General features: G+C 40.5%; 3 protein-coding genes across 3 annotated transcripts in view; 1 reads left to right on the forward strand and 2 right to left on the reverse strand.

The window, feature by feature from the left end:
- Nucleotides 1-2,812, reverse strand: part of LOC110965831 (E3 ubiquitin-protein ligase RNF43) — a 126,974-nt gene extending 124,162 nt beyond the window's left edge. Inside the window, exon 1 of the mRNA XM_022214994.2 lies at nt 1,455-2,812. Coding sequence (XP_022070686.2) covers nt 1,455-1,673 — 219 coding nt within the window. The 5' untranslated portion in view covers nt 1,674-2,812. The remainder of the gene's footprint in view (nt 1-1,454) is intronic.
- A 500-nt stretch (nt 2,813-3,312) lies between these two features.
- hsf5 (heat shock transcription factor family member 5) lies at nt 3,313-7,358 on the reverse strand. The gene is made up of 4 exons (XM_051937485.1): nt 7,231-7,358; nt 6,548-6,777; nt 5,807-6,061; nt 3,313-5,534 (listed from the first exon to the last, which is right to left on the reverse strand). The coding sequence occupies exons 2-4, from the start codon at nt 6,759-6,761 to the stop codon at nt 5,497-5,499; spliced, it is 507 nt and encodes a 168-aa protein (XP_051793445.1). The 5' UTR covers nt 6,762-6,777; nt 7,231-7,358; the 3' UTR covers nt 3,313-5,496.
- A 553-nt stretch (nt 7,359-7,911) lies between these two features.
- Nucleotides 7,912-15,982, forward strand: supt4h1 (SPT4 homolog, DSIF elongation factor subunit). Its single transcript, XM_022214993.2, has 5 exons — nt 7,912-8,098; nt 8,948-9,054; nt 9,135-9,190; nt 15,482-15,535; nt 15,652-15,982. Exons 1-5 carry the CDS (start codon nt 8,030-8,032, stop codon nt 15,717-15,719), a joined length of 354 nt encoding a protein of 117 aa, XP_022070685.1. The 5' UTR covers nt 7,912-8,029; the 3' UTR covers nt 15,720-15,982.
- Nucleotides 15,983-16,411: the final 429 nt, after the last annotated feature.

Raw genomic sequence — 16,411 nt, forward strand, 5'->3', positions numbered from 1 at the left:
AATGGTGCATCTCCTTTCACACCTTTAGGAAAATACACATATAACTTCTACATCCTTCATTAAGTCCATTCACTCTGCAAACTGTGCAGAGTGTGTGGTTTTATGTGGGAAAAAAAGAAAGCTGGAAATCCCAGAAAGCTGGAAGTGCCTTTTCTCTCAGCACTGTGATACCCATCCATAACATGTTGTCAACATCCCACACAGACACATTAAAGTGAGATCAGCTTCAACGAGAGAAGAAAACAGCAGTGGCTTTTCAAGGTGCCTAATGCTGGGCTTTCTCTGTCAAGAAGCCATGTAAATCCTTATCAGTTATGACAAACTGCAGCATCTGGCTCGCCATTCGCAAAACTTCCCACACCTGGTGAGTGAAGAGAGACAATATCCTACAGTTCCTCATATCTGTGGTCCTGTTTCTTTGGAGACAGTAAATAAATTGACATAGCTGAGCTTTATGGCCCAGGAAACTTAATCCACTCCTGAATCCTAAATATGCACACTGAATAGATCACATACTTTACATTTTACAGGGTTAACGTTCATGCATGTCTATAGCTAAATGGTAACAAAAAAAAAAAGAAAGAAAAAGGTTTTGCTTAGTTTTACATGAGCCTCAACATGATGCGAGTCTTCACCAGCCACACCTTGGCATTAACTAGATTGGAAGAAGACTAGATGCCAAAAATAGTTACTACAAAACAGTGCTGACACCTTAGCAACGAAAGATGCACTTAAAAAAGTTGGCAGCCTAAATCTAACCGCTGTTTTTCATGGGTCGGTAAAAATAGATTGAAAACAAAGTAACCCTATTAACACCTGTTTGTCATCACTATTGTTAAAGGAATTTAGATATTCTGTCATCACATGCTGAGTACTCAGTAAGAAGTGCGGTACTGTGAGCAGCTCTGACACATGGTCACGACAGGATTCTGATTGTGCACAAGTGCAGGTACTACCAAGATTTGGTTATGTAAACTGCTTATTAGGTTAGAGAAACATGGCAGATTCACGGAATGACAGGATAGTTTCATATGAATTCTTTATATCTGCATGTTCTCCTTCCAGTCTATGGACTTGGTTACTCTCCATGTGGCACAGCCACAGGGTGATTGAAGTTGTTGAGCCATAGAGGGGATCCCAAAACATGACATCACTTAGTTTCATCAGCAGGATTAGATTTAAGTCTAGTAATCCTGCTGTAACTGAAGGAAACAGTAAATAGGAGGGAATTAATGGAGAAGTGTTGCGGATAAAAGACTAAAAAAGACCAACAGACAAAAGACTAAAAGACCAAATACTCAAATGTAAACTATGTTAATGTCTCTTTGAGCAAGGCATTACATTTCCTGCAACCCTAGTGCTACTCAGTAATCAGCTCAGATATGAGGTGCAGAGGTGGATGTGTTTGGAGGTACATGGTGACAATATGTGACCACCGTTTAGTGACACCTTACCTGCATTAGTTTTCCCTCCGCCTTGCCGGCGCTCCCTCCCACAAACACCCCTTCCAAAATGATGGGCTTTCCCGACGGTTCGTGCTTCAGCAGTGTCACCTTGATGACCGCTCGGAGGGTCGGTCGCTCGGACTCCAGGCCCGGCTGGCCCAGCACCACCTGCAGGGCCGCCATGAGCAGCCACGGCCAGAGCCCGGCCAGGCGCCGGGGGACGGTCATGGCCTCGGCTGTAGCGGCGGTGCCCAGCCGCACATGGTGGACTTCAAAGCAGGCAAGCACCACAGATAAACCGAAAAACTCAGTATGTTTACACAGAAATGCCACACAGGTCCCACTTCTTTCTGTTACAGCTTAACGGATACAATCCAAACTTTTAAAGCTGGAGGGCTTCCATAATGAGTCACGCGTGAATGTCCTGAAACTTCCATTCAGTTATTTAGGCTCGTCAAACAAATGCATAACTCTCACATATGTTCCGAGATAAACCGAGCTCTGATTAAGTTCTATCCAGTGTCATTAGTGTGGGTTGGTGGAGCTCTGCATGCACCATAAAGACGCGCTGTGTTGTGTTACATGTGTGCATTGGTTTCCAACAAGCTGTTCTTCATCACAACAAATCTCCTCATTTGTAGCTGTCTCCTCTCACAGAAGGACAGGTCCTGCCAAAAGAGATCCTTGGTTTGTTACAGTGCACAGCAGTCACTGGAACCGACAATCACATTTTGCGAAGCTGAAAAAGAGAGTCCGTCCTGGTTGCGCCACATTTTCTAGATAAATCCACCGAAAAACGCACCAGAGCGTCAGCTTGAACTTCAAAGGCTGGGCTACAGGTTGCCGCCGCACGGCTACAAGGCATGCCGTCGGATAAAAGGTGCCCAAAAGTTGGCTAATATTTTTTTACAACCGAGAAGTTGCGGAAATTAATCTTCGAAGAAACTGTTAAATGCAGCACACCGCTGTCTGTAATTATTAACCGAAGCAAACGGACCGTGGCTGTACTTCACTTATAACTTTGTAACTGAATTTGGTCCCGAACCCAAAGCGACAGTCACTGAGCTCCTCACAGTCGGTCCTCATTTAAACCTGCTCAGCTAAATAAAACGCAGGCTTCCCCGAGTTCAGAGCCTCCGCTGCTTTGGGACAAATTAGAGCTCCTCCAGAGAACGCCGAGGGAAAAATCTATCGTTTATCAAAATTTATCAACTAGTTCGGAGAAGAAACGCTGCAAAAAGTGTGGAATAGAAGTAGTCCAACTTCCACATGGTCTCCGGTTAGAGTCGGTGAAGTGTAGAGGAGCAGTGTTCAGTTATGACACCGTCCCAAAAATCTACCTCCCGGACTCTGTCGCTCCCCCTGGGATCTCATTGACAGTCTCTACCTGCTCACTGTCCCGCTGCCTTCAAGGCCCTACGGAGATTGGACGGTTATAGAAACTTTGCTACAGAGCCAGCAAATAAACATAAGAGAAAGGGAATCATACAGATAGGCCGTGTAAGTGAAATCTTACTACAGACATTTTATTGTTATACTTTTATGCCACTACGGGAAAAGCGACCTAAAATGTATAACTGTCTGTAACTTTTTCTAGCGTCCGCCAAATTCACTTCAATAATTAAACTGTCATCAAGTACTACTTTTCTTACAAGCTTTGCTTTATCCACCAAACGTACTTTAAAGTTATAATATATTATTTTAAAGTTTTAAGTTAGCATTGTCAGTGTTTCCGAGTAGTACCTCAAGGCAGCATAAGACAATGAGGGCGGAGCAGCAGGGCTCATCAAAAACAAGTGAATGGCTCCCTCTAGTGTCACACAACCAGCAAACTCCATTAATAAGTCATACACAAAAACTGCCCATCCAGCTGCAAACTGTAGTCCATTTTATTGATGCTTTGCACAACTGCCCGTTAAACTTGCTAGTTAAAAATAACACACCCATAAGGAAATGCAGTGGGAAAAAAGGTGGAGAAAATACCGCAGCCTGTCAGTCTTACAATAAAGAAAATAATCCATAGTGCATAAAGAACTGACATTTTTAAATATTTCAGTATTTTCTCTAGTTAAAAGATGGTGTCTTCCTTACACGGCACTTTGTTCTGAAACAAACTGTAAAATATGTGCTTATTAAATATATTATGCACAAACTTTACATTGCTCAAAAATTTTCTTTAAAGCCTAAGCCTATCATACATTTTTTAACATATTGTGGTACAAGCAATTCAAAATCTTACAGAAACAAAATACAGTTTTTCAAAATTAATGATAATAAATAACAATAAAACTAAGTAAAACTCTATGATGTTCAACTAATTTGGCACAGCTTTGAAAGTAAGGTTTAAATTAATAACGTCAACAAATAATAAAGAATTACTAAAGTGAAAAATGATATCTGATCATTATGAGAATTCAAGATCACATCCTGGGGTGGACCAAGACTCCCTGTCATATGGCAATGAAATAAACCACTTGAGATCGAAAAACAAGAAAGACAACAAGCTGTTAGAGAAGTCATCACAATGAGGAGGGGGGCATTGGGTCCAAGGAAGAGTACACCTGTCACATCATAACTGCCTAAATATACTAACTAGCTAAATGTCAACAACTTCCACAACCAGACTCCAACTTTAAACATTCAACCACATCTTACCTAAAGCTCTGCCGCTCTTCCTGTGTTGCTGCTGTTCTGATCATGCCTGGTATCTCTGACTGCATCTGTGCTAACCTCAACACTTACAACCTCAGCCTCCTTTGCATGATCAAAACACAGAGGAAAACCACAGAAAATCAAGTACACGGCTTCTGTTTGGCTATATACATTACATAGCCTGTCAAGCAGGGATGCACAATACAGTATTGGATATTTGCCAAATGTTTTTAGCTGATTGCAAATGCTGATATGTACAGATATTTCTGCCGCCTAATCGCAGAGAACAAAAAGTTTCTCCTATAGTATAATTAACATATAATTACACTTACTCCTACTATGTAGACATAAAATACAATGCTTTTAATGCTAATGGGAATATTTCTATTTGCAAATCTTTCCTGGTAAACCTTCTCTATTTAATTAAAGATACAGCCTAATGCCTTCAGGAAATCTAACCTGAATATGCTTACCTCAAAGATAACATCATTAGGCATCTGCTCAGGAATTGAAACCAAAGACTGCTCCTCCTGTTTGTATGTAGTTAGATGAGAATAGTTTGACATAGCCATTAGAATGGGTTCAGCACTGAGAGGAATTACTTTCAAGTTGTTGTCACTGTTTTTGGTGTTACAGGTGTTGGAGGAGGGCTCTAACTCAGAGACTGGCTTCTCTGGGATTTTAACTTTAACCAGGCAGTTAGTGCGTGGAGTTTGCATCACGTCATCTGAGTGAATAAACTAAAAATCCCCTACCTGATTATAACCTTGAGGGGAAAGCATCCCCCTCTGAAGGCCACCACCTGACATATTCGGTCCCACAGGGTTCGGATAGTAGCAATGGAAAACTTCAGGAAGGACAACATATAATATTTGGAAAATTAATTAAAGGGTTTGGGCTCCTGTTGAAGTGAAAAGCATTTTTTTTGCTTCGAATTTCATAAATAATGTTGATTAATAATAAATGATTATTACATGATTAAACATATAAATGATTGTGAAAACATTTTAGTACAATACAAACACATTCTTGCCATGGTAGTTATGTCTTCTCACGTATGTCTAAGGTAATGATATATAACAACTGTAGTTTCTCCCTTGTTCCACCTCTAATGATGCCATGCTCACCTGGAGAATAGAAGTCAGGCTGATATGGGGCAATATGAGGATTATAACCAATGAAATTTGGATTTTCTTGGTTTGCACGGGGCAGTAAACCCCGCTGCGTGCTCACAGCATTTGGGCGAGTGGTAACCCCAGCATAGGGGTGGTCTACAAATGCTGCTTTGTCTATGTTACTAGGAGAAAAAGCTGCACCAAGACCCCACATCAGGTATCGCGGTGGGACTGGGGTTCCATTGAGGGCTTTCACGGTCTGGGTATCACCTGGATAGTAAGGATCAGTTGATTGCTGATGTCTCGGGCAGTGAAGGGCCTTCTGCAGAAACAACAAAAAACAAAGTAGGATCTGTCAGAACAGGACTGTATAAGTAAAACTGCAATTAGATGTTTGGCTCGAATGAAGGTGGGATTCGAGGACCGTTTTCTGTGCTTAAAACGTTTGAAAAAATAGTAAATTTTTACATTATTATTTACTTTAACACTTAAGGGAAATGCATGTGATTGCTATTACTGTAGGTTTCTTCTATCATGATTGAAATGATTATTCATCTGCAGTGATCCAGTTACACCAGTCTCCTTTCATTGTACCTCTGCTATCTTCGCTCCCACTCACACGCTGATATCTACCAGGAGGAGGTCGACAGTCCACGTACAGACCAGCCTGGAGTTTGGCCTTATTGTCCACGGTGAACCTCCTCAGTCTCGCAACAAGTTCAGGGTGGCTGCGCTTGAAGTTTGCGTTGTAATAATAATGAAAAGTCGAGTTGCCCAAATTAGGCAGGTTAACATCTTGCTTGACTTTCTTGAACCCGTACAGATTGAGCTGACGGACAAAGCTTGAGAGAGTACAACAAGGGAGTACAACAAGAGCTCACCGCTAGCCAGTCTTTTTTGTCCAGCCTGCAGCCACCTCGTTTCACTCAGTCCTAGCAGGGCGATGTTATATCGGCGCATCTCTGTTGACACTTGTGCTGCCTTCCCTGCTTCATACATGGTCCTGACGTTCCATGTAGCGATGGTAGTGGTCTTATTGGGCGATAGAAGGGCTGTCGGCACTGAAGCGTCCTTTCGGCTTTGGCCCTGCGCGTCATACATCCTGCAGGAGCAGAACCTTCCTCTCCCAGAACCGGAGTTCTATTTTCTTGGGCTGTTGTGAATGCTTCTGTAGCAAAAAGTTTTTTTTCCGGGGTGAGGGTGCTGACCCCACGCCCAACCTTCCCGGAAGGACCGGGTTTCTTATTCAAAGTTGTCCCTCTCCGAGATGAATTGCCTGCCTGAGCTAACGAGTTCCATCTACCCGGGCATCCAGTGCCAGAATGAGGCTTGAGAAGTTGGTCGTTTTGAAGGCGTTGGGGCTGTTGGGGGACATACTGCCCGGAGAAAACACCTGTCTCTCGAAGCGCTGTTGATCAATGACGATCACCTCTCTGAGACTGTCCCAGCGGATGGCCTCGATAGCCGGGCTGTTCACCAAACGCCACAGTTTAGCAGGAAATGTTTTAGGGTTGATACTGTCATGAAGTGGATTTTCACCGGCATCCATAGTTTTATCTGTAGAACTGGAGACAATGTTTTCAACACTGAGGTTAGCTAACCTAGCCACCATAACATCGTTAGTGTACAGTCATAAAGTAGATAATTGAGCTATCACGTCACAGTTTAATAACGGTAAAGTGGTTAAAAAAGACACACAAACGCTTAATATTTGAAAGTTATCACACATTATCAAACTCGGCCATTCTCAAAACTTAGAAATTAATGTTAATTTTGTTAACTACTGTAAATATCTGAATGTTGTTTAGACCAGGAGAGAAGTACACAAACTTTTAGCGTTGATTACCCAGCTAGCATGAGTTAACAATCGTGTCTCTGTTAGCTCACCAACGAACGTCTGACATATTTTTTTCGCACAGTAATGATTGCTGACCTTGCACAAAAAACTCTTTTGAGACTGCTGCACTGTATATTTTAAGTTATCCTACTGCAAAAATAAATCCGACTGATAACTGTACCTGGATCTTCAAAGAGGACTCTCTCGGTCTCATAAAGAACCGTTGAACAGTGAGCTGTTCGTGTTCTAACGGCTGCATGCGACTGCACGTGACTGACTCTGGATCCAACCGTCAGTATTCTGTCTCATCGTCCAGTGAGTATGCATTTATTTAAAATGTTTTCGTAATTTATATAAAAAAAGATAGCAACATTGCACAGAGGGTAAAGAAAAAAATCTTCTATTAAGTCTGTTCTCGATATTGATACAGAGTCGTGTTTATATAGAAAACAAGAGAGAGTTTGCAGATCAACAGGCTTTTATTAGAAACATAATTTATCAATAACAGACCACAAAAATAAGCAGCATAGCGCACAAACCTCAAATTGCTCAAGTCTGCCTTAGAATACAATTATTATCGGGTAAGGCAATGACGGTCTATATATCCATCCGTCACTTGTCCTTGCTTTAGTATTTGAATAACTGAGAAGTTCTGTTTGGTTGAAATACACTAATTAATGGCCATATAAATAAGCATCACTTCTCAGTAAATTCATGACAAATTTCCAGGCACAGTTGAACAACTGTATGGTCTTGACCATAAAAAAAATAAATACAAAAACAGTCCCTCCAATTCAGCTCTGTGTGTTTGATGTCATAGAAAATTTCATTCAGGCACACAGCAGGGACACCTCTTTGTGGGTCCTTTCTTAGATCCTCACAGAGTGACGCAGTTGCCCAGCGACGTAAAAAAAAATCAAAACCGCAGTCAGTCTGATTGTTTAGTATTTTCGCCGTATTTTCTGTCGGAGAATATCATAATGGCTTTGGAAACGGTCCCTAAAGACCTTCGCCATCTGCGTGCGTGTCTTCTCTGTTCTCTAGTGAAGGTAAACCTTGATTTACGAGAATGAAACTCTCATGCTAGCTTCTGTGCTACCATGTAGCAGCTTTTTGTTTCGTCTCACTTGTGAATTAAATCCTTTTCTGCCAAATTTTATTCAACGAGTAATACCCAAAGATATGCTAAACTCTTTATGTAGTTGTTCACACCGTGGTACTTGACCTTGTTTGTTCGTCTTTCTTGTACCGTCATACGCTTGTATGTAGCACCATGTTCACTTTATTTTGGGACCATGGTGTGTGTCGATGTGTGATTACGATTTAGCTGAGGAAACTGAACCTCAGATGTTAGTAGTCACAGGCCAATCATATTCGTAAAAATTATGCAAAAAACTGACATTCAAAATGATAGAACACCTTGAATGCACGGGGTGTTGGCCGTGTTATAACCTTTCATTTTAGACGATATAAAGCCCTGGCAAGGATTAATAAAATAATAAATGCAATTACATGAGTTTCAATCCTCTTGCTTAAAAGGACGACAGGTTTGTCTGTAACCCGTCCTACACGTTAAACCACTAAGTCTGCTAAAGACTATCAAAAAACTAACACGTTTTCAGCTTTATTGTGTAGCAGATATTTCTCATGTTGTCCACCAAAAAGACGCTGTTGACAATTCTGGTCAAGATGGACTAAGGACATGTTGGAAGTACAGATGGCGTTCGTAGTCATTAGTAATTGAGAAGATTTCCATAAATATATTAACCATTGTAACTGTCAACAGTTAACATGTGCATGATTTCTCAATCTCAATCATTAACAAGTGTTTAACTTGGATGTTAAACTCGGATTCATATCATCTTTTACCAACTCTCTCGTCTCCTTTTCTTTTTTAGACCATCGACCAGTTTGAATATGACGGTTGCGACAACTGCGAGTCTTACCTTCAGATGAAAGGAAACCGAGAGATGGTTTATGAATGCACAAGTTCGTCGTTTGATGGGTAAATATTGATTTTGCATTGATTCTGTCTTCGTATTGTTTATGTAGTTTTTTTAAACTGTTTACCATTATTGTCTGCAGTGTTATAGCCATGATGAGTCCTGAAGACAGTTGGGTCGCTAAATGGCAGAGAATAGGTAAGGAGATGAACCACACATAAAACAGCTGTGAAGCGTAAACAGTTAGTTGAAAGAGAGTAAAGTTAGGTCCTTAATGCCTGTGGGTTTCTCTTTCAATGAACTATGTGGATTTCTCATGTAGTAATGTGGTGATGATAATTGGGTCATTCCATCTCAAGTCAACAAATGGCTCCAGCAACACCATTTCTGATTTGCATTATATTCAGTTTCAGTGTGCCATTAGGTCCCAAAGGAAGATAGCAAACAGGTTTTTGGTCATATGTGTACACATTTTGCTTTTACACCCAATTATAAGAGGGTAGGTTTCGGCCTAAATCTGATAGCCGTCATTCAGGTACATACTTCAGAGGTCCATAATTCTTGAAATGTGCAAGCTAGAAGCATGAAATTCACAGGAACATTTCATTTTTCACTGCTAGTTGCAAAACAATCATGTTTTTAGCCCTAGTCTGAGTGTGAAAAATTTTATGGAGGGTGGAATTCCTGAAAAAAAAAAAAAGAAAATCTTAATTTCGCCCATGTTTGAAAGGCCTCTGTATGCCATTTTAACCCTTTAAGCTTCAGTGTACCGCCGGCGGTACACCTACTAATTTGCATAGGAATTTCAGGAATGTCCGACGGGTGCAAACGCGATTATACAAACACTATACACCGATGGAAAGCTTAGATTCTCATGAATCCGCCGGTATAAACCACTTTCAGATGCGATTACCACAGCGGGTGAGAAAAACACATTTGTCCGACAAAAACAAATATTCATCCATCCGTTCTCTATACACGGCTTCAAAGCACACAGCGCGACTCACATTTCCGGGTTTATTATTACACACAAAAAAAAAGATTCCACAAAAAACGGCTATAATCCAACCTTTTACATCAGATGACACAAGCCAGGAAACTATTTTGTCCAAAACATGTCCTGAAGTCGGTATAAAATCCCCGAATCGGTCGTTTTCAAGGAAATGCACCTCCCGATGCGCGTCCAATAGTCCCCGTATTTTTCGTAATTTTTTTATTTAAAAATAGAATATTAGCGATTTTTTGTACTGAAAACGGCTGGAATTGACTGAAGCTTAAAGGGTTAATCTAAAAAAAATATTAAAACAGCATTTCTTTCTTTAGTATGGGTCTTTACTGACATGCTAAAACCACTGTTGGAGTACTCAGCTGTTTAGTGTTGCTGCAGGACCTACTTTAATTAGGGGGGAATCTGAAATTTCATGAAATACAACCACATTTTTCACCATGTGTGATAAATAGCACCACTCTGAAACTTTTTGCAAAGAATCTTTCTGTACTAGTTGTCAAAACTTCAAAATATTGAATTGGTGTTCTGTCACCTTCATATTGAAAATCTAGGCCAAAAGGAGGCCTAAAATGCCCTCGGCCAGGGTTTTTTTTTTTTGAAGAAAAACTTACACCTAAAGAAAAGTTGATAAAGCTTCGAAATTCTAAAGATAAAAGATAAAGCTTCAAAATTCCTTTGTGAAAACAGACATCTATAGCTTGTCATATGCGGAGTCACTGACCAGTGCCAGCAAAAAAGAAGAGAAGTTTTCATTGATGAAAAAATTTGCATCATATCAGATTCTTTTTGCCTAATGTTAGCCAAAGGACACATATTTAAAACTGTTTCATCAATTCAGCCTGGCATATACATGTATGCATGATAAGAGCAGTGAGTTGACTTGAATGAATGGGGAATTTTTGCTTTTTTTTTAGTGTCAGACTACATGCAGACACAGAAGAGCAGGGAGTTATTAGACTGAGGTAGAGATTTTCAGAGCTTGTATCAAACCCTCCCCTTAAAGTACAACATCAGTATAAATAGTTGTGGTGTCCCTAGACTGGGAGTGCTGGCCTCAACAGGTAATAAGTGTGGTTTAATAACATCTGCTGATGTACCTGAGGTGCAATATGACACATTTGATACTTCAAAATAATATATGTTATATGGCAAAAATGCTGCTCGAGGGCACTTTCAGGCCCCTATTTGACATAGATTTTCTATATGAAGGAGCCAGAACACCAATTCAATATTTTGAAATTTTTATTACTGGAATATGAAGATTCACTGCTGAAAGTTTCAGAGTGGTGCTATTTATCACACATGGTGAAAAATATGGTTGAATTTCACAAAATTCCAGATTCGTCCCTAATTAAAATAGGTCCTGCAGACAAACTAAACAGCTGAGTACTTCAACAGTGGTTCTAAAATGTCAGTCAAGACCCATACTCAATGATTAAATACTATGAGTCATAATTTATTGATTTAAATGGCATACAGAGAGCTATAAAGACATGGGCGAAATTAAGATTTTCAGTTTTTTTCAAGAAATCAACCCTCCAAAAAAAATTTCACTCAGGCTCGGGCTAAAAGTCTGATTGTTTTGTAATCAGTAGTGAAAAATGAGATGATCCTGTGAATTTCAGGCCTTTAGCTGTTATATTTCAAGAACTATGGCAATGTGAAGTACCTACCAGAATGATGGCTATCAATTGTAGGCCTAAACCTACCCCCATATAATGGGGTGTAAAAGCAAAATGCATACACATATTACAGAGAACCTGTTTCCTACCTTCCTTTGGGACCTAATGGCACACACAGACTGAATATGGTGGAAATCAAAAGTGGTGGTGCTGCTGGAAATTTATTTGGATATTGGTTGATTTGACATGGAATGACCCAATTTTAAAAATGTTGATGCATTGTTTTACCCCAATCTTATTCATGATCTTGTTCAGTTTTTTGAAATCATGTGAAGTAATTAATGGTGGAAAGTAACGAAATAGATTTAATTACTGGTTACTTGACAGATTTTGTTTAACTATGCAAATTATAATAGACAGAAAATTAGGGCAGGCCCGAATAGTGGTTTCTGGCCTCCGAATATTCGGGCCCTATTAAAGACAAATATCCGGATATTCGTTCCGCCCCGTAACGTCCGAACGGGGGGGGGGTTGCGCGCGGCGGCGGCGGAGACGGCCCGAATATTTGGATCCGTTCATGTGGTCTCCCGGGTCCACATTTTGCCCTCGTTTAGTCTTTGGTTAAACTGAAGAATTCCCAAACACCGGTCTTCAGCATCTTGTCTTGTGTTTATGCAATGAAGTGAAGCGTGACTTCAGAGTCGGCAGCCACCCGGCCATTCGGGTGGTGTTTACAAAAACGAATGGAGAAGCCGAAATATTCGGATACCAAATTAATATCCGGATAGTGCCGTAGCGAACGAATATTCGGGATATTCGGGTCCAGCCCTACAGAAAATTATGACATATTACACAGTAATGGAAAACTTTGTTGTGCAAACTATGTAAAGAAGCTAAATTACCTTTGCAAGCTTCAATACTAAATTGGTAATGCACCAATTTTTTTTTGTTACAATATACATTCTTCTGAGGTATGACATTATGTATAGTGAGTAATTTTAATGATAAGATTTTTGTAGTTTTAGTTAGGAAAATATTAAATATATGGATATTACTTGTATCAAAATATTACCAAACTGTGGTATATGGAGTTAGAACAGTCTCATAATTCACAAATGCACACAGAAGAATTCACAAATGTAAACTGCAATCCACAAATGCACACAGAAGAATTCACACATGTGAACTGGGGTTCACAAATGTAAACTGCAATCCACAAATAAATTAAGAAAGTTCACAAATGTATTTCTGCATTCACAAACTGCTTTTGTGTGTGAATCTTTTTTGAGACTGCTCTGCCGTCAGCTCGATCCACAAATGCATTTTTTTTTTCAACACGGAAGTTTCTGTAGCCAATCAGATGTCTCCCTCCTTTCAGCCAATCACAAAAACTCACCCCACGTGGGGGTGGGTGTACTGTTCAGCCAATCATATGAATGCGTCCGCACAGCGTTATGCTTGACCGTGTCATTGGGCTGAAGAGTGAAGCTGCCCGTCGGAGAGACCATGGCGTCTGATGGGGACAATAGACCCTTTATTTGTTTACAAACATTGTGACGTTTTTTGTGGCCGGGGCTGATGCTGGAGGCAAAAGCTGAGCGAGAAGTCAAGCGGGACTGGGAGTATATAGTTTGCGCTGGGAGTTTGCAGCGCAAACTCGAGCATTTTTAACCCGTTAAACTTCAGTGTACCGCCGGCGGTACACTTACTAATTTGCATAGGAATTTAAAGAATGTCCGACGGCTGCAAACGCGAATATATAAACATTATACGCCGATGGAAAGCTTAGATTCTCATGAATCTGCCGGTATAAACCACTTTCAGATGTGATTACCACAGCGGATAATATAAACACATTTGTCTGACAAACAACAAATATTCATCCATCCGTTCTCTATACACGGCTTCAACGTACACACCTCGCGATGCGCGTCCAATATTCCCTGTATTTCTCGTCATATTTAACGGGTTATTGTTTTTGATTGTATTTTTGTGTGTGTGTGTCTTGTTGTGTCCTTATGGTGTGTGTATTTGGACCCAGTGTCTGGAATAAAGCTGAACTGAATTGAATTGAATTTAATATTTTTTATTTACAAATAGAATATTAGCGATTTTTTTGTACTGAAAATGGCTGGAATTGACTGCAGCTGATCGTCTCTGTGCAGTCTTTTCGCCTCAGTGCATTTAACCACAACTGTCTTCGTTCCCTCTGAGCCCGAGTGTTCGGTGGAATCCTATAAAACTTTAATTTGCGTTCGCCAATGTAATTCCTCCTATTCTGGCATCCAAAAACACAGCAGGACGACATTTTAGAAAAGTTGATAGAGCCTAGTCTCTATCACATTGAGACTAGGCTCAATGTGACAATGATACTGACATTAACCGTGGCATCTCGCCTAAACAGCGGTAAAGTACTGGTATTAACCGTGGCATGTTCCCTAAACAGTGGCATTAACCGTGGTATCTCTGCTGGCATCTCCAGAGGCCACTGGAAATGTCGCTGCGGCAGTGGCATCTCGCCCAAACAGTGGCATTAACCGTGGCACCGCAGCGGTGCCACAAAAAGTGTCACTGCTCGCTGCCAGTGCCACAAATCGGACCTGCTGTCTCTCCAGAGACGATCAATTGCAGTCAATTCCAGCCATTTTCAGTACAAAAAATCGCTAATATTCTATTTGTAAATAAAAAAATATGACGAGAAATACAGGGCATATTGGACGCGCATCGCGAGGTGTATTTCCTTGAAAACGACCGATTCGTGGATTATATACCGACTTCAAGACATGTTTTGGACAAAATAGTTTACTGGCTTGTGTCGTCTGGATGTCCAAGGTTGGATTATGGCCGTTTTTTGTGGAATCTTTTTTGTGTGTGTAATAATGAACCCGGAAATGTGAGTCGCGCTGTGTACGTTGAAGCCGTGTATAGAGAACGGATGGATGGATATTCATTGTTTGTCGGACAAGTGTGTTTATATTACCCGCTGTGGTAATCACATCTGAAAGTGGTTTATACCGGCGGATTCATGAGAATCTAAGCTTTCCATCGGCGTATAATGTTTATATATTCGCGTTTGCAGCCGTCGGACATTCTTTAAATTCCTATGCAAATTAGTAAGTGTACCGCCGGCGGTACACTGAAGTTTAACGGGTTAAAAATGCTCGAGTTTGCGCTGCAAACTCCCAGCGCAAACTATATACTCCCAGTCCCGCTTGACTTCTCGCTCAGCTTTTGCCTCCAGCATAAGCCCCGGCCACAAAAAACGTCACAATGTTTGTAAACAAATAAAGGGTCTATTGTCCCCATCAGACGCCATGGTCTCTCCGACGGGCAGCTTCACTCTTCAGCCCAATGACACGGTCAAGCATAACGCTGTGCGGACGCGTTCATATGATTGGCTGAACAGTACACCCACCCCCACGTGGGGTGAGTTTTTGTGATTGGCTGAAAGGAGGGAGACATCTGATTGGCTACAGAAACTTCCGTGTTGAAAAAAAAAATGCATTTGTGGATCGAGCTGACGGCAGAGCAGTCTCAAAAAAGATTCACACACAAAAGCAGTTTGTGAATGCAGAAATACATTTGTGAACTTTCTTAATTTATTTGTGGATTGCAGTTTACATTTGTGAACCCCAGTTCACATGTGTGAATTCTTCTGTGTGCATTTGTGGATTGCAGTTTACATTTGTGAATTCTTCTGTGTGCATTTGTGAATTATGAGACTGTTCTAACTCCATAGTGGTACTGCTAATTTTACTGAAGCACAAAATTTTAATTCTTCTGCCTCTACAAGTAATTTTACATTTCAGTTATTTGGTGAGGCGCAATTTATTTTATATTTCATGCTCCTTCCTGCAGGCAACTTCAAGCCAGGTGTATACGCAGTATCTGTGACGGGTCGACTACCTCCAGGTACACTCATATAGCAAGACACACACACTTTGATTGGATTCCTTTCCTTGCTAAAAATTAAATTTGCTTTACATCCCTGCAGTTTACGTTACTCATTATATTTTTCTTCTCTAAAGGTGTGGTGAGGGAGCTGAAAAGCAGAGGAGTGATGTACAAATCCAGAGACACAGCAGTAAAGTCATAACTCTGACTGTCTCAGTTTATGTTTTCAGAGCTGTACCACACTGCAACACCACTGCTGTGATGTCTTTGTGATCTGGTGGTTTGTTTTTTTTTATGTGATGGAAAATCAAAAGTGGATCTTTCTTATTCCTTTGACTAACAGAAAAATAAAGGTCTGTTTTATAAGATACTTGATCAGTTGCCAAAAAACTGTATGTGTAGAATTGCTATGTATGCTGCACACAGCTGTGGGATTAATAAAGGATCTATCTATCTATCTATCTATCTATCTAAACAATGACCATTGAGTGACAAATTTTACTACATACGCAAGAGAAATAAAGTAATGGAGTCATGAAAAGAACAGCTCTTACTTCATTTACAAATATACTGCCTGGCCTAATAAAAAGTCGCCACCTGGATTTAATTAAGCAAATAGGTAAGAGCCTTCCATTGGATAATTACTGTTTCAGCTGCAACAACTTATTTAATCCTAGCTGATACAGTAAGTAGCTTCTTATTTCTTAAACAACCATGTTGGAAGACAAGACATATCCAGTGGTCATAGAAAGGATATTATGTCTCAGAAAAGTCAACTTAATGGCCTCATCAAGCAAAGAAAATAACTAAGGAGATTTCTGAAACTACTGAAATCAGGTTAAGAACCGTCCAACGTATTGTTAAAACGTGGAAGGACCATGGTGAACCATCATC

The sequence above is a fragment of the Acanthochromis polyacanthus genome, chromosome 17, assembly GCF_021347895.1.
Source record: "Acanthochromis polyacanthus isolate Apoly-LR-REF ecotype Palm Island chromosome 17, KAUST_Apoly_ChrSc, whole genome shotgun sequence".
NCBI classification, from domain to species: Eukaryota; Metazoa; Chordata; class Actinopteri; family Pomacentridae; genus Acanthochromis; species Acanthochromis polyacanthus.